General features: G+C 40.0%; 1 protein-coding gene across 6 annotated transcripts in view; it reads right to left on the bottom strand.

Annotated features, from left to right (window-relative positions):
• Positions 1-18,847, bottom strand: part of LIN7A (lin-7 cell polarity scaffold A) — a 154,004-nt gene that overhangs the window by 7,321 nt on the left and 127,836 nt on the right. For 3 of the 6 annotated variants that reach the window (XM_077471939.1, XM_077471937.1, XM_077471936.1), the window contains exons 4-5: positions 12,513-12,722; positions 10,316-10,534 (exon numbers count right to left, since the gene is read on the bottom strand). In XM_077471939.1, the coding sequence (XP_077328065.1) occupies positions 10,316-10,534; positions 12,513-12,722 (429 nt within the window). Of the gene's footprint in view, positions 1-2,310; positions 2,521-9,454; positions 9,502-10,315; positions 10,535-12,512; positions 12,723-18,847 lie in introns of those variants that run through there. The other 3 variants (XM_077471938.1, XM_077471940.1, XM_077471941.1) reach the window with 3 other exon arrangements.

Genomic DNA, 18,847 nt, shown 5'->3' with positions numbered 1-18,847 from the left:
ACACACTTTACAAGATTCAAGTGGAAACTTGTGTGAATCCTGGGTGAAAGTTGTATGACTCTTGCATGAAAAAAATGTAATTAATGCCTTAAAGAATATCTAAAGACATTTTACTCTTTGGATAGTTTAGGAAAGAGTTAAAACCCCTATCAGATTGTTTTTACTATAATAATGCACATCAAGGGGTAGCTGCAAAAACATGAATAGATAGTCAGCCCCCTGAAAACATGGCATGGCACATGCACTGTAGAGTACTGCATGGCCTCCTGCGACCTGTGATATGGGCATCCTAGCAGACTGAGGGAACTATACATGCCACTATGGCCTAAGCCAGAAAAAAAACGAAGTGCGGGGAGAGAAAACTTTGCCACAACACATGTAGTTCCATGCCACCATCTTCTTTTAATGTCACCAGGGGGCCACTTCACTACAACACATGTAGTTCCATGCCACCATTTTCTTTTACCATCACCAGGGGGTGTCGGGTGTCCCTTTTGAGTTGTGCAGCAGCCAGGCGATGATTCGCATGTGCCACGCCTGTAGGCAATGTACACATAATTCTGCCCCCGGCCAGAAATAAAGAAGTGCGAGAAGAGGTTTCCCAAAAAATGTATTTCTCATCTTCATTTTTTTAAACACCCAATTCTGTTAGAGGAGGGGGCAGGATGAGATTGATATAAAGGTGGTGGGGAGGGTAATGTTCTACTTTAATAAATATAATACAGTGGTGTGAAAAAGTGTTTGCCCCCTTCCTCATTTCCTGTTCCTTTGCATGTTTGTCACACTTAAGTGTTTCAGAACATCAAACCAATTTAAACAATAGTCAAGGACAACACAAGTAAACACAAAATGCAATTTGTAAATGAAGGTGTTTATTATTAAAGGTGAAAAAAAATCCAAACCATCATGGCCCTGTGTGAAAAAGTGATTGCCCCCCTTGTTAAAACATACTATAACTGTGGTTGTCCACACCTGAGTTCAATTTCTCTAGCCACACCCAGGCCTGATTATTGCTACACCTGTTCACAATCAAGGCATCACTTAAATAGGAGCTGCTTGACACAGTAAGGTCCACCAGAAGATCCTTAAAAGCTACACATCATGCCGAGACCCAAAGAAATTCAGGAACAATTGAGAAAGAAAGTAATTGAGATCTATCAGTCTGGAAAGGGTTATAAAGCCATTTCCAAAGCTTTGGGAATCCAGCGAACCACAGTGAGAGCCATTATCCACAAATGGCGAAGACATGGAACAGTGGTGAACCTTCCCAGGAGTGGCCGGCCGCCCAAAATTACCCCAAGAGCGCAGCGACGACTCATCCAAGAGGTCACAAAAGACCCCACAACAACGTCCAAGGAACTGCAGGCCTCACTTGCCTCAGTTAAGGTCAGCGTTCATGCCTCCACCATCAGGAAAAGACTGGGCAAAAATGGCCTGCATGGCAGAGTTCCAAGGAGAAAACCACTGCTGAGCAAAAAGAACATCAAAGCTCGTCTCAATTTCTCCACAACACATCTTGATGATCTCCAAGACTTTTGGGACAACATTCTGTGGACCGATGAGACAAAAGTGGAACTCTTTGGAAGGTGTGTGTCCAAGTATATCTGGAGTAGAAGGAACACTGCATTTCATAAAAAGAACATTATACCAACAGTAAAATATGGTGGTGGTAGTGTGATGGTCTGGACTGTTTTGCTGCTTCAGGACCTGGAAGACTTGCCATGATAAAAGGAACGATGAATTCTGCTGTCTACCAAGAGATCCTGAAGGAGAATGTCCGACCATCTGTTCGTGTACTCAAGCTGAAACGAACTTGGGTTCTGCAGCAGGACAATGATCCTAAACACACCAGCAAGTCCACCACCGAATGGCTGAAGAAAAACAAAATGAAGACTTTGGAGTGGCCTAGCCAAAGTCCTGACCTGAATCCTATTGAGATGTTGTGGTATGACCTTAAAAAGGCCGTTCATGCTCGAAAACCCTCTAATGTAACTGAATTAGGACAATTCTGCAAAGATGAGTGGGCCAAAATTCCTCCAGGACGCTGTAAAAGCCTCATTGCACGTTATCGCAAACGCTTGGTTGCAGTTGTTGCTGCTAAGGGTGGCCCAACCAGTTATTAGGTTTAGGGGGTAATCACTTTTTCACACAGGGCCGTGATGGTTTGGATTTTTTTTCACCTTTAATAATAAACACCTTAATTTACAAATTGCATTTTGTGTTTACTTGTGTTGTCCTTGACTATTGTTTAAATTGGTTTGATGTTCCGAAACACTTAAGTGTGACAAACATGCAAAGGAACAGGAAATGAGGAAGGGGGCAAACACTTTTTCACACCACTGTACAATATCTTAGTTGGCACTTTGGATGCAAATATTATAAATGCATTGACAAGACATACACTAGCAGAACCTGGAGCCTATTGTTTTTTTTCAAAAACAAGTGTAACATCAGTAGAATATACTGTGCCTTGTAAACACAAAAGTGATGTGCATATTTCTACATACCCGACAGATGCCACTGTGGCAGCCAGTGGAAATTAAACAAAGTAGATTTAGAAATGACAGAGCGTACATCATATAAACATATCATCAGACTTTGGGTCCCACAGAAACATAAACAGGAACAGAAGAAAGGGACCCTGAAACTTTTTTTAGGGGTTCTTAGTTGCCATCACATAGAACTCCATTGCATTCTACTTCCATTGCATTACCTTGTCATCTTTATTCTAAACCAATTTCTAGTTCATTTCTTCCATGTCATGTCCTTTAATTCTGCCTTCCATAATGTAATCCTATAACTCTGTTCTTCTATCTCATGTCAACACACTTTTATTCCAGTTCCTTTACATTTTCCAATGATATGTCATTTCATGCCACCCTACTTTTGTTCAGGATTCTATTAGGTTACCCTTTATCCATACCCATACATCCTGTCTTTTCTGTATCACCCTTTCATTCCACTTTTTTCATGTGACTCCACGTTAGCTCAAGCTGGCTCATGGTTAAGCTACTTCTGAAAGCAATGTCAGACATTAATATGAGACCGCCAAGATCAAACAGAAGCTGCCTGGCAAGCTGTATCTGCAGTGGTACTTGGACACAATCCTACAACTTCACTCAGGAGAGAATGGAGTTTGCAATCCTCAATGCAACCTATATAGATATAGATAGTCCATACTGACTTTGAGAATGTGATTTTTTAAAATATGACCTTGCCAATAGTCTCTGAAACCAGTGGGCAGTGTTATACACCAAATTACTGCTGTCTGCTGATCATTGTGGGCACTATGCTATTGAAGGGTGTGGCTATAAATGATCTGATCCGAAGGAATAGGGTAGGCCTGTTGGTCAGATTAGGCAGTGATTGGTGTTGTTGAGTGTAGGGGAATGCTTTATGGCTTATATACACAAAGTGAACATGACATGATCACATAGTTTACAATGTATATTCAATAACAATAGTGTGTATTAGTCACCATACTATTCTCATTGGCTTCCTGTTGGACACCTACAACATATATTTTTGAACTGCATATAGTTTCCAGAGACCTAAAGATTTCATGCCATCACATTGATGCATCAGCTTTTACTTTGTTTTCACAAGTTATACCTATATTTTGAAGAGACACAGTGGGGGAGATTTACTAGCACTGGACAGTACAATATCTGGTGCAGCTCTGCATAGAAACCAATCAGCTTCCAGGTTTTATTGTCAAAGCTTAATTGAACAAGTGGAAGTTAGAAGCTGATTGGCTACCATGCACGGCTGCGCACGATTTTGCATGATCCAGTTTTAGTGAATCTCCCCCAAAGTTTGTAGTGAAGGCCTATGTGTTCTGTATTTGTTTGCAGTTAAGTGTTAGGCCGCGTACACACGGGCGGATTGTCTGCCCAACTTAGTCCGCTGAACCGTGTTTCAGCGGACAATCCGCTCGTGTGTGGGCTTCAGGGGACTTTTTCAGCGGACAGTCTGACGGACTAAGTCTTTCGGAATTTCCGTAATTTTGTCCGTCCAAACTTGGTTTTGTCCGTCCAAACTTGGTTTCAGCAGACAGTCCGCTCGTGTGTAGGCAAGTTGGACGGACTAAGTATGGCGCATGCTCAGAAAGGATTTACACGGCCGAAGGTTGCATTGCAGTGTATTGGACGTCGTTTTTCTAGTCCCGTCGTACGTGCTGTACACGTCATCGCGCAAGCTTTCAGCGGACTGTCTGTTCATCGTGTGTGGTCAAGTCCGTTCATTCAAATGTTGGACGGACTGTCTGTCGGATTGTCTGACGAACTTAGTTGGGCAGACAATCCGCCCGTGTGTACACGGCCTTATGCAGTTTTTTTAACCATAGGAACACTACCAAACAAATCAATGCATGAAATACTAACATGCAAACCATAGGCGTGTGCAGGAGGTGTGCCAGGTGTGACTGGGCACACCCTAATCACTATGTTTCATGACGCTTCCCCCTACTGCCCCCCCCCCCTTGTTGGCCCCTCCACCCTGCAGTGCTGCTGGCTTCTCTCCTCTCCCTGATGCTGTGGAGTATGTTTCAGGATGGAGAGTAGGGGAAGGGACTAGAAAATATGTAATTTACCAGCCCCTTCCTTTTCTAAATGAATACAGAGAACACACTCGTTCATTGTGTCTATTCATAACTGAAGTATAGTAAACTGTTTTACTATTTACTTTGTGTTTAGTTTGTGAATGGACAGGAAGCACTCAGCACAGAGCACTTCCCATTCATTTACTGCCTTGTGCAGCTGAGGCAGCAGAGAAAGGAGCAACATCAACCTTCCTCGTCCCTCTGACATCAGATTTACCATAGAAGAATAAACTTAGTTATCACAGCCAAAGACTATGTACAGTAAACACATACTTCAATAGATGTAATGCACATTACCTGGGGGTGGTTTGATTCAACACATCCTAACCACACAGTTCATTTGGCTGCAAACATAAAGCTGCAGTGAACCTGTAACCAGGGCCGGTACAAGGCAGCGGCAGAAGGGACGGATGCCTTGGGTGGTACAAATTGCATTTTTCAAAATTTTTTGTGAATATTTGGGCACTACTTTATGCAAAAAAAATGCAAACTGAAAACTTTAGTATGTTCACACGGGCCCTGACCGAAAAAAATTGTTAAAGGGCCTTTCTACAAGTACATTTGCTGCATTATTATTTCAAAACACTTTAAGTGGCTCTAATAAAAATACATATACAGTAATTAAAATGTGTGTATTGTTCTTTGTTTTCTTGTTTTGAAATTACACTGACTCTTTCTTTACACTCCGGGGGTTTCACATTTTTGCCCTGGGCACCGTATGACCTTGTCACAGCACTGCCTGTAACTACAGACAAAGATTTTTTTTTTGAGTGAACTTTTGTTAATGCTATCTAGGTCCCGTTTACAGTGAAGTCTCCTTAATTGCTCTCAATTTCTGCTGGTGACTGCTGTCACTTGGAGAAAAAGCAGAGGTAATCTCTCCAATGGGGACATCCACAGGAGCAAAAATCTAGCAGAAGTTGTAACCCTTTCCCACTCAATATTTTTTTTGCCTAGTTCTCTACCCTCACTTTCTATCTCGTTGACCCTTCATTTCTGGGAAATGATTCTCAAGGGCATAAAGACAGCAATATAAATCTGAAATTTGTTCTAACTACTCACCACTTATATATCTATTATATACCTAACTGTAAATGTTTAAAGAGTAGTTTGAAGAATACAAAATATTAAGCATACCCATCAGTCTATCTCATCATACAGGCAGGGTTACAAACAAGATTGTTTATGTAGGTTTGTTCTTAATTTGAAGTTTTTTGGATAGCATAGGGAGGGTTAACACCCCTGCAATGTTTGTTTTTGCTGCCTGTGCCCCTGTTCAGAAGAACACACCTCACGTTTAGTTCCTGTGACAATTGGATTTTGAAAATTTGGGGTTGTCATGGAAAGGATTGGTGATAAAGCTTCATTGGAGATACCTTTTTTTCCATGATGACTCTTACAGGAGTGAATGTCCCTTCCTTCGGGTAGATTTCTTCTAACTTCCTGTTGTCTCCCTCCGTTTGTGAGTATGAGTCTTATGCAAGTCAGATTTATATAACTCGGGAACTACCTGTATAGTGAATTCACAGCTATATAGACTAAGCACCGTAACAGCACTACACTACAGTTCCTTTCCATACTGTACCATTTCTCTGCCCACTAATCTATACAGGTGAGCTGGTGATGTCACTCTCATCATCTCTCTGGGCCAGCCAAACTCTTCTTAACCACTTCTGGACTGACCACTGTCATTATACAGAATATAATTGTTATGGCAGCAGCTAGCTGCCATAAACCCGGTATCTTCTTTTTCAGCATGTGGTCCACTTTCAGATAAAATTGGTCTCTGCAGCGAATTCGCCACAAGATCACTTTTATTGGTAGTGGGAGAGGGCCCCCTTCTGGCATGCTTCGGTGCCCTCTACCGCCTACCGGAGCCGCTGGCAATGGCGGAGACAATCGAGTCCTCTTCCGTGTCAGGTATGGAGCTGAGTAAGGGGAAGATGGCCCCCACCCGCCTCCATACCATTGCAGGGCGGAAGCAATGTCAAAGCATCATTTTCATCCATAGCTCTTAAAGCAACAATTTTTTAATAGAATTTTAGTGTAAATATGAGGTCAGAGGTCTTTTTGACCCTAGAGTTCATATTTTAGAGGTCCTGTGATTCTTTTTTTTATATTACAAGGGATGTTTACATTCCTTGCAATAGAACTAAAAGTGACACCATTATTTTTATTTTTTTTAAAGAACAGTGAAAAAATAAAAAAATAAAAGGGAAAATAAATAAGAAAACATTTTTTAAATGCGCCCCATCCCATCGAGCTTGTGTGCAGAAGCGAACGCATATGTGAGTAGCGCCCGTATATGAAAGCGGTGTTCAAACCACACATGTGAGGTATCACCACGATCGTTAGAGCAATAATTCTAACCCTAAACCTCCTCTGTAACTCAAAACATGCAACCTGTAGAATTTTTAAAAAGCTGCATATGGAGATTTGTAAGGGTAAAAGTTTGTCGTCATTCCACGACCAGGCTCAACTTTGAAGCTTGACATGTTGGGTATCAAGTTACTCAGCGTAACATCTTTCACAATATAAAACAAATTGGGCTAACTTTCCTGTTGTCCTATTTTTTAATTCCAAAAAGTGTATTTTTCCCCAAAAATTGCACTTTTATGACCGCTACCCAAATACGGTGTAAAAAAAAGTATAGCAACGACCGCCATTTTATTCTCTAGGGTGTTTGAAAAAATCTATATATAATGTTTGGGGGTTCTAATTAATTATCTAGCAAAAAAAAAAAAATATTTTAACTTGTAAACAACAAGTTTGAAAAATAGGCCAGGTCTTTAAGTGGTTAACAACTCTTCAATTCTGCTTGCTGCAAGGCTGATAGTAAACTTTTTTTAGTTTTCTGTTAATTTGATCCTAGTGTAAATCGGCATGAAAACTATAAAGTGTATTTTCACTTTTGCAGTCAAATTGGGATAGTACCTACTTTATATTTGTTACATGTTTTCATTCACATTGCATAACATAAACATTTTTGAAAATGGCAGCATATAGATACATTATCTCACAAAAGTGAGTACACCCCTCACATTTTTGTAAATATTTAATTATATCTTTTCTTGTGACAAAACTGAAGAAATTGCATTTTGCTACAAAGTAGTGAGTGTACAGCTTGTATAACAGTGTAAATTTGCTGTCCCCTCAAAATAACTCAACACACAGCCATTAATGTCTAAACCGCTGGCAACAAATATGAGTACACCCCTAAGTGAAAATGTCCAAATTGGACCCAAAGGCCCCTTTCACACGGACGGCTGTTCTGCCGCTGTTAAAAGCATGTTTTGTTATTTTGAAATTCAGAGAATCCTGGCACAGCGTTCACTTGCAGTTGCGTCTGCATTTAGCTGCGTTTGGAAAATTCTTGCCATTTCTGATGTGCTTCCTATTTTTTTTTTCTTTCCTTGTTGCCGCTGCTATCTGTAGGAAAAATAGTACACTGCGATTACCTGCAGTTATGTGCAGATAGCTGCAGTAAATCGTTCCTGGACGCAGTCAACTTTATTTTTTCTATCTGCACAAAATCACATGTAACAAAACTGTCACTAAACGCAGTGTGTGAATGGGGCCATAGGAAAGCATTGTGTGCATTTAGCTGCGGTATATAACGTCATCTGTCCGCAGCTCCGTGTGAAAGGGGCCAAAGTGCCAATATTTTGTGTGGCCACCATTATTTTGCAGCACTGCCTTAACCCTCTTGGGCATGGAGTTCACCAGAGCTTCACAGGTTGCCACTGGAGTCCTCTTCCACTCCTCCATGAGGACATCACTGATTTGGTGGATGTTGGAGACCTTGCACTCCTCCACCTTCCTTTGGGGATGCCCCACAGATGCTCAATAGGGTTTAGGTCTGGAGACATACTTGGCCAGTCCATTACTTTTACCCTCAGCTTCTTTAGCAAGGCAGTGGTCATCTTGGAGGTGTGTTTGGGCTTGTTATCATGTGGAAATACTGCCCTGTGGTGGCCCAGTCTCCAAAAGGAGGGGATCGTACCCTGCTTCAGTATGTCACAGTACATGTTGGCATTCATGGTTCCCTCAATGAACTGTAGCTCCCTAGTGCCAGCAGCACTCATACAGCCCCAGACCATGACACTCCCACCACCATGCTTGACTGTAGGCAAGACACACTTGTCTTTGTACTCCTCACCTGGTTGCCACCACACACACTTGACACCATCTGAACCAAATACGTTTATGTTGGTCTCATCAGACCACAGGATCCAGTAATCCATGTCCTTAGTCTGCTTGTCTTCAGCAAACTGTTTGCAGGCTTTATTGCGCAACATCTTTAGAAGAGGCTTCCTTCTGGGATGACAGCCATGCAGACCAATTTGATGCAGTGTGCAGCATATGGTCTGAGCACTGACAAGCGGACCCCTCCACCCCACCCCTTCAACTTCAATAGCAATGCTGGCAGCACTCATATATCTATTTCCCAAAGACAACCTCTGTATATGACACTGAGCACGTGCGCTCAACTTCTTTGGTCAACCATGGTGAAGCCTGTTCTGAGTGGATCCTGTCCTGTTAAACCGCTGTATGGTCTTGGCCACCGTGCTGCAGCTCAGTTTCATGGTATTGGCAATCTTTTTATAGTTTATGCCATCTTTATGTAGAGCAACAATTCTTTTTTTCAGATCCTCAGAGAGTTCTTTGCCATGAGGTGCCATGTTGAACTTCCAGTAACCAGTATGAGAGAGTGAGAGTGATAACACCAAATTTAACACACCTGCTCCCCATTCACACCTGAGACCTTGTAACACTAACGAGTCACATGACACCGGGCAGGGAAAATGGCTAAATGGGCCCAATTTGGACATTTTCACTTAGGGGTGTACTCACTTTTGTTGTCAGTGGTTTAGACGTTAATGGCTGTGTGCTGCATTATTCTGAAGGGACAGAAATTTGACAATGTTATACAAGCTGTACACTCACTACTTTACATTGTAGCACAGTGTAATTTTTTTCAGTGTTGTCACATGAAAAGGTATAATAAAATATTTACAAAACTGTGAGGGGTGTACTCTTTTTTGTGAGATACTGTGCATATATACTGTAGATATATATATATATATATATATATATATATATATATATATATATACACATATATATTTATTTTTTGGCTGTTTTCTGTAAACTCCACAACTGAAACTTTCCACTTTTTGTGACCGCTGTCTGTCCTAGCCAAGAGTTTAAGATCTTAGGGCTTAGGTTCTGCATTGCATGTTAATGAGAGGAAACACCGTCTGTCCCCAGTATGTTTCTCTTTATTGCACTTTGGAATTGTTCAGATTGCATGCAGTCTACCCAAAGGCCTGCTCCAAAGAAGCAACTAATAAATATATAAAAAAAAAAACACTTTTAGGTATGCTGTGTGAATGGGAACACAACGAAAATATAGTGAGATGTTCTCAAAATTTAATGCAAATATGGAAATATGCTTTAAGACATAGTATAAAGTAAGCCCAAGAAACTTTTTAAGAGCTCCTTTTACAATCTGCAGTGAATAAAAGAGAAATACATTTCCTCTGAGTTACTCAAGTCATAAACCACCTGGAATATGTTGCAAGGGGCTTCAAATATGCAGTATATCAGGTGGGTTACGACAGCAGTCAATGTATCTTATCCACTATTCCCAGTCATGATATACCTTTATACAGCTTTTCTCAGATAAGAAGTGAAAGCAATGAAAACTCTCACCTACGACATATGATTTTGCTGTGTCTGTTGTTGCTGCTGTTGTTGCTGCTGTTGAATTAATAACTGTTGTTGCTGCCTGCGCCTAGCAGTCCTCAGCTTCTCAAAACGAGCCTCCATCTCATCCAACACCTTAGGTGTGTATCGAACTACCAGCTTAACACTGTCTTTTGCAGCCTTCAGCAACTCCACTGCCTTCTCGTGATGTTCTCCTTCCACACTCTGCATACATGAGAAGAAAACAACTGGCATTACTTAGTTCAATTAACACATTTTCTAGGTAGTCAGAAAAGGAATGTTTCAGTAAAGTATAAATTCCTCTGTAATAAATGTTTTACCAAAATCAGTTTTAGTATACAGTATCATTATCTGTAAAGCTGGCAATACACTAATCAAATGCATCAGAACGAGCCGCAAATGTGCTTCTTGGGTGGCCATGTCAGCACCTTTCTGCCTGAGAGAAAAATTGAAAGAGCTCTGTAGAAAATTGCCAGCCAAACAATGCCTGCGTCCAATCAGATTGAGCCATGTTTGGGCACTGAGACATCCACCAGAATATATAGTTATTCAGTGAGCTCTCCTTTACCATTAAAACAAACCTAGCAACAGTTTTTTTTTGTGTTAGGTATGTGCATGTAATGTGTAAGTTGACCACTTACAGGTCATTATTATCACACTACTCCCTTGACAATGAAAGATGGAACCAACTTTGTTCAAGAACTATCCAAGGTCCCCATCTATTTTGTGGACTTGCTGGCTCAGAGATGACACAATTATGTAAATGCTGGGGGGGGGGGGGGGGGGGGGGGGCTGGGGCTATACAGTTTTGGGCTGTGATCATTTATTGTTGTTTTAGAAGGATTATTCCCTTGTAGCAGGCATTTACATTGTGACCTGCTTTAAAGTTACAATGTTGCAGTCTGATCACTGCTAAAGGGTTGACTGAATAAAGGCTTCCTTCTGCCTGCAGTCGAATGATGAGACCGTCTCAGCCTATCAAAGCAACTTGACTAGAGCCCAAGGACTGTTTTCCAGTGGTGAAAGGTTCATATTTTTAAAGAGCTGTTTTGCTTTATGTTGTGACATGTCAGGAATTTATAGTGATTTATTTGATGTAAATGTTTTTAGTTTAGAGATTTAGGAGTTATTTTTTTGGTGCATATACATGTACATTTTAATATCATCACTATAAAGCCGCGTACACACGGGCGGACTGTCTGGCCAACTTAGTCCGTCAGACAATCCGACGGACAGTCCGTCATACTTTCGAATGAACGGACTTGACCACACACGGATAGCCAAACAGTCCATTGAAAGCTTGCGCGATGACGTATACAGCACGTACGACGGGACTAGAAATAGGAAGCCCAATACACAGCAATGCAACCTTCCGCCGTGTAAATCCTTTCTGAGCATGCGCCATTCTTAGTCCGTCCAACTAGCCTACTCACGAGCGGATTGTCCGCTGAAACCAAAGTATGACAGACAATATTACGGAAATTCCGAAATACTTAGTCCGCCAGACTGCACGCTGAAAAAGTCAGCTGAAGCCCACACACACGAGCGGACTGTCCGCTGTAATGTGTTTCGACGGACTAAGTTGGCCAGACAGTCCGCTCGTGTGTACGCGACTTAAGAAGTTGAATGTTCCACTTGTTTATTTTATAAATTACCGGTAGACTTAATTTATTTGTGATGTGCTTTTTGGTGTTAATTAAGTCTACAAACAGGAAATTTGTAGTGTTGGGTAGCTGCACAGGAAAATATTTTATATATTTTAGACTTTTGAAGTTACTGAGAGGTCTACTTTAAGCCACATGATGGACAAAATATAAGCATGGAAGTCCTAATGGATTGTATGAATGCTTGCATGTACTTGTATCTGAAAAGTATACTAAATGGCATCCAGTAAAGTGTTCATTACATCATTACTGAACATTTTTAAACAGCCCTTGTTCTTCTGAATGGCTGATTTGAGTGGGCCCTTGAGTGCTGATACCAGGAACAATATGGATTTATCAGAAATGAGCTGATCCCCTAAGGACATTCAAAGATGAAGTAATACCTGTAGACATGCAGAAAGACTGAATACTTGTATAGGAATAGCACTAATGTCTGGTGTATGCTCTCCACTGCTAATGGCTACAAGAAATACATAAAAAATATAATTAAAATAAAAAACAAAGTAAGTTAGCCATACCACTCCATTCACAGAAAGCAACTGGTCTCCCCTCTTGAGTCCTCCATGACGCTCTGCTACTCCTCCTGGAATGATGCGAGAGATGTAAATTGGGGAATTCTGCTCCTTTCCTCCCATGACATTAAAACCAAGTCCTTCATCAGTTTTTGGCAGCTCCACAACACGAGGGTGAGAATGGCCTTCACTAGCAGCAAATGCAGCAACTGTAGCCTGAAATAAAATTATTTGTATACAAATGACTCAGGGCTGGGTTTTTATCTAGAGCATCTTATGAAAGGCTTTGACTCCAAATTTAGGATTATCAAAAGTTACAAAAGTAATGTTATTAGGGTGTTGATCGAGAGGCTAAAGGGTCAGTCCACCGAAACAAAATATTTCAATGTTTGGTGGAGTTAAAGCCCCCAACTTTGTACCATGCCTCCTAAGAACGCCAGTGCTGAGGTCTTTATGCTTAAAGTTGTTAAACTGGCTGAAATGTTTTACCTTCATGCATTCTATGCATGAAAATAAAAAAAACTTCTGTATCCACCTCCCTTCCAAAGTCCCCCCTTACCTGAGCCCCATCGCTATCCAGTCGCTGTGCATGAGAGCAGCGTCTCTTTCAGCTCTATCCCTCTTCACAGGGCAGACCCATAGCAGCAAGAGCCATTCCCGCCCACTGCTGTCAATCACATTTTGTGACAAGGGAGTGGGGGGCGGGGCTTTTCCCTGCTGTCTGTGTCTATAGATGCTGAAGCAGCTTCTTATGGGGCACTAGAAGAAGAGGAGGAGCCAGAAGTGCTGACAAGGGACCCGAGAAGAGGAGGGTTGGGGCTGCTCTGTGCAATACCATATCAGCAGGTATGTATAACACATTTGTTATTTTTGCAAGAAAAAAAACTATTTTTACCTTTTAGAAACACTGTAAGTTCTTTAGGTGTACACATATAATGCAGTCCCCACTGTCCTGTTGAATTTTTTTATTTTGTTTCAAAAATGTGCAACAAGGGGATATGATCACAGAAAGCATGAAACTGTGGCAGGGAGAGATCTTGCCATTTGAGTCATTAAAGTAAAGGGACCACTCTTTTTTTAGTTTTGGACAAAGTGGAGATGGATTAGAACACTTATCACTTTCTATTGCTATCTGTGTCCCCGTTAAGGAGATTCACTCTCTATATTTGTCCTGTTTACCATTATCATTGAAAGGGAAAGTACGTAAAAGGAAATTCCAAATTTTGGGTTGTCCCCAGAAAAGTAATAGAGGGGAAATCTTCCAATGCGGAAACTAGTTCTGGTGACCTGGGGGTCCCCAAGGGAATCCCTTAATTTGCAGCAATTTCCTCTGGTTTTCTAGTTTGGCTATGGGACAGGCAGTGAAGGGAATTCTCCACAATGAGACATAGAAGGCAAAAAATAAACTGACTGGGGTTATGATCTCCCCTCTATTCAAAATAAAAATAAAATAAAATAAGTTTTGACAATAGTTCTACTTTAAGTTACAACAGAAGCAGGTGACCACCTTATTCCATTCATAAGCAAGGCATCATTTTTAGATGGACAAAACCTTTAAAGACCCTAAAGAGTAATTAGTGGCTTTTCACATTATATTTCCAACAAAGCTAGGAAACAACTTTTATTCAGTAATTTCCTAAAGATTATTCAACCACGAACTGTAATACATTTACTTGCTAAAACACTGTACCTCAGTGCAGACCATTCATGTGTTCATGCAAAGCTCCATCTTTATCTGCATATTATAGGTCTGGCCCCGTTTACTAAAAGTGACAATAAAAGTTGACTGTGTAGTATGTAATGAATGGTCCTTTGTAGTCTAAATCAGAGTGACAATTGGAAGAGAGCTGTCACCATTTAACAGAAAAAGACTTTTCTAGCTGGATCACTTGGTATTATTTTAATGAAAGCTGCTTATGTAAAATGAATGAAAGCACCTTCTAAATTTACAACTGACAAGTTTACGATTACATGACATTTTTGTAAATTAGTTTAGAACTACTTTAATCAGCGACACCAGTCAAACTATTTGCAAGCCAGCAAGTCATGCATCCAACTTTACACATTGATCTGTAATCAACAAAGCCCTATGATGTACCTTTCATTAATCTCAACATAAAATTAAAATGTTGCACCAAAACATCTGTCATGAAAACTTAGACACCTTAAACACTACAAAGCCTAGCACTCTACATACTAATGATAAGATTTTAAAAAAAAAGTACTAATGTTTTCTGTAGGTTGAGTGGGGTTATTTCTGAGAATACAATGGTAATGACATTTTATTTTCAGTTAGTAAATGTGTCGAAGATTTTCACGGCAGGTGATGTTCTTTCAACAATGTGGTAAATTACGTTTCTAAGAATCAGAGTATCCATAAAAGGCAATCAGCATGCAAAATGCTTAGTATGAATAACTCCTTTAGATAAGAAGTCAGAATTCAAGAAAGATTTAAAAAAAAACACAGATAACACTTTTAATATAAAATAAATCCAGCACTGGCAAAAACTCATATAGGATTGATGTGTTGCATAACAGTTACAATAATAATACAAAATTGACTATATTAAGAGCTAGTTTAGAGGGTAACAGGAACCTGTTCTTGCAACTTTGATTTTAAAGGTCACATCACGTGTCCCTTGCTGTGTGACTCTTCCAGGACTAGAACTCCTGAACTGACCAGTTACCTTGTTGTGAGGTCCTATTAAGTACTTACCAAACAAACCTCAGTGCAGATAGGAAATCACACTTCAGTGGAGGCACCACATATACAATTATAAGTGATAGTGAAGCCAGCACACCAGCAGTATTAACCCCCCTGGCGGTATTCCCGAGTCTGGCTTGGGGTTGAAGTTTTATACCAAAAGCAGTAACCCCGAGCCAGACTCGGGACCACATCGCTGAATGCAGGAGGAGGTTTACTTACCTTCTCCCTTGGATCCGCGATGTCCCCCCGCTGTACGAGCGGCTCGTCCTCTGCTCGATTCATCACGGAGCCGATCTCCGTTCCCTGCGAGCGTTGCAACGCACGGGGATGGAGAACGGCGCCAAATCCAAAAAGTCAAACACACAGTACACATACAGTATAATGTAATCTTATAGATTACATTGCTGTATGTAATAATTTCACATCCCCTTTGTCCCTAGTGGTCTGCCCGGTGCCCTGCATGCAGTTTTATATTATAAAAACTGTTCTTTATGCCTGGAAACTGGAGATTGTCCATAGCAACCAAAACTGTCCCTTTACATCAAAAATGATTTTAGACCAGCTAGAAAACAGCGATAATAAATTGGAATCACTCGCAGAATTGAGCGATAGTGATTTGTGGGAAGATCCGTCATCAAATATTGAAAAGTAATGACAGTGACAATTCTGCAACTGAGCAAATTTCAGTGTTTTTGATTTGATTACATTATTGAATAATTTTTATTATTGTTATATTATTATTTGGTATAATTATTTATAGTTATTTATTATATTATAATTTATGATTTTATTTTTCAAACTTTATCATACCCGGGATGTCTGCTAGACTCTGGTATGGACAGATTTAAGTGAGTTACTCCTAAGAATTACAGGACTACAATATAAAACGCCAAATTTTCATGCAAAATAATTGTACCGCTTTCAGCAGCTAAAATCTGAAATAATCATACCACCTTAAAGGGCTTTCTACCAGCAATATTCCAGGGTTGAGTGGGAACTCTATTACCAGTAAATCTCTTTACCTTTCTGTTATGGGACAAGGCCTTAGAGTATGGCATGAGTATACAAAATATGAAATAGATTATGAAATGTATCCGAACACTTGCAAAGGAGAGTCTTTCTACTAGTTGAATTTCATTTTAGGACCATACTGCTTCTTTTAAAAAAGTTGCCCTTCCATTCATATTTATGAAAAGAATAAACTACCAAACAACAAGTTGATGAACTTGCTAGGCTTAAATAACTTGTTATGTTGTGTTACATGTCACCACGTTTTAATCCTTTTACTTCTTTAAAGGTCATACTAATTGCTAAGAATAGGAAGAAACCTAGATCTAACCACCAATGGTCTTGTCAGTAAGTTATAATTGCAGAAACATGCTCACAAAGAAGCAAGAAGCAAGCTCACAATTTGAACCGGAAGGATGTGTCCAATTCACTAAGAGCAGCAGAAGAAAGGGAAATGTTACATTTACAAATTTGGTTGATTTGCTTGGCTATTAAAAAAATCTAAGATGTTTTAAAAGTACATTTATACTTTAAAGCAGATCAATTGCTCATTTCCATTCTAAAATTTTTTTTTTAAACCACAGAACAAAACTAGAGCTACTTTGAATGAGCTCCTGTGCTGCTACTGTACGTGATTAACAAAGAAATGAGAAGATGTATGCAAAATGTAAGATAATAGTCTTTTCCAACAAAGACAGTATCACACCTGTTCCCTAGTAATTAAGTGAAATTTTCTGTGAAAAGAAATTCTAGACAGAAAAGAAAGTATGCCAGTGGGACTCTGGAAACTTACATTCAATGACATTAAGATATACTTTATTAACGTTTGTCCTGCCTTCATGTTATTTAAGATAATTGCAAATGTATCACTTTATAAATTGCCAATTATAGCTTTCAGTGTGAGATTTATTTTCAAACTCTGTCATACACTATATTTCTCCACAGTCTTCTGATGCAAAAAGCTTCTCAACATTCATTTTTTATGATTCTTATGAATTCTACTTGAAAAGGCAGAACTACTGTACTGAAATGTGCAGCCTGTTATTAAAATCTTTTATAATTGTGTTCTTACCATTAAAACCGTCTCCGTTTATTCCAAATGTCTCTATACAGATGCTTTTTTGTGAACCAGAAACATATATTCATTTGAATAGTTCCAAGGTCCCTTTAGGTCTATACCATTGTGCCAATCATACTTAATCATAGCAACCTCTACAACTGAAACTTAACTATACTTTTAACAGACTTCTGTAGTTAGTACTCTTTTTTTTCTAAAAACCTAATTGTAGAACAATATATTAACATTTTCATTGTGTCAGAATGTAGACCTCAGACTACCTTATTATTTCAAGGCTTACTACATCTCACTAAAACATATTATCCTGTCTCTTTGTTAACTAGGCTATTTTTTTTAAGGATCCTGTATGACAGTAGTATAATAACTTGTGGTCTGTCTGTTTCCATGGTAAATGATCCTAGTCATTTCTAGTTAAGGGAAAAATTTGTCCAGTTCGATTTACCAAAGGTTCTACAAATCTTGTTTGGAATTCTGTGAACCCATATTTAGATGTAAATGCTACAAAAATCTATAGGTGTGCGTGTGTGTGTGTGTGTGTGTGCGGGGGGGGGGGGTTAAATTCTAACTTTTTCCATGTTTAGCGTGAATAAACAAACAAGAAAAATATAAAAGGCTGGACTCTGCTGGACTGCCAGAACATGTACTGGTGCGAGAAAAAAATACAGTACAGAGGGGAGAAGGTTTCTTTGTATTGCTTTCAGGGCAACATTAAAAACCCAATATTACTTATTCTTGTTATGTACTAGTTGTACCATGTACTTGTATGAAAAAAGTATCCTGTTCTCTTTGTATTGCTTCCTTTGGGTGAAATTGCTGGTGTTCCTGCCAGTCCTCTGGCCATACATGGAGAAAATCTCTTTTCTTCAACCACAGGTTGCAGGAAAGACATTTGCTAGATTCCCCCATCAACAGACAACCTTGATGCGGGAATCCCTCCTGCCGAGCTATTGTCTTCTTCTGGCGGGTGGGGTGGGTGGCAGCCAGCTAGCAATAAGAGAATTCAGCAGCCTGGTTGTACCCAAGTTGATCGAGTAATCGGAGTGCATGCAGGTGTTCTACTACAAGAACTAAAGTAGAACTATAGGCAAAACTTTTTTTTTCATTTTGGATAGAGCAAGGAAGGATTATAATCCCTGTCAGATTTTTTTTTTTTTCACCATCTGTGTCCCATTGCTGAGATTTCCCTTTACTTACTGTCTCATAGCTGAACAAGAAGTGAGATGAAGTCCCTGTAAATTAAAGGAACACTGTAGGGTCCTCCAGGGCACCAGAACTAGTGTCCCCAATGGGACCTAAGACTTCCCCTTTATTACTTTTCTAGGGAAAACCCAAAATTGTGATTTTTTTTTACTTTCACTTTCAATAGTAATAGTAAACAGGACAAATAGAGAAGGTGAATCTCCTTAATGGGGGCACAGACAGCAATAAAAACTGACAAGCGTTCTTATCCCCCTGCACTCTATCCAAAACTAAAGCCGCGTACACACGGGCGGACTGTCTGGCCTACTTAGTCCGCCAAAACACATTTCAGCGGACAGTCCACTCGTG

The sequence above is a fragment of the Lithobates pipiens genome, unplaced genomic scaffold, assembly GCF_037356315.1.
Source record: "Lithobates pipiens isolate NorthernLeopardFrog02 unplaced genomic scaffold, aLitPip1_a1.2 Scaffold_8, whole genome shotgun sequence".
In the NCBI taxonomy this organism is placed as follows: domain Eukaryota; kingdom Metazoa; phylum Chordata; class Amphibia; order Anura; family Ranidae; genus Lithobates; species Lithobates pipiens.
Note: the sequence above shows the minus strand (reverse complement) of the source record. Positions and strands in the feature narration are given on the sequence as shown.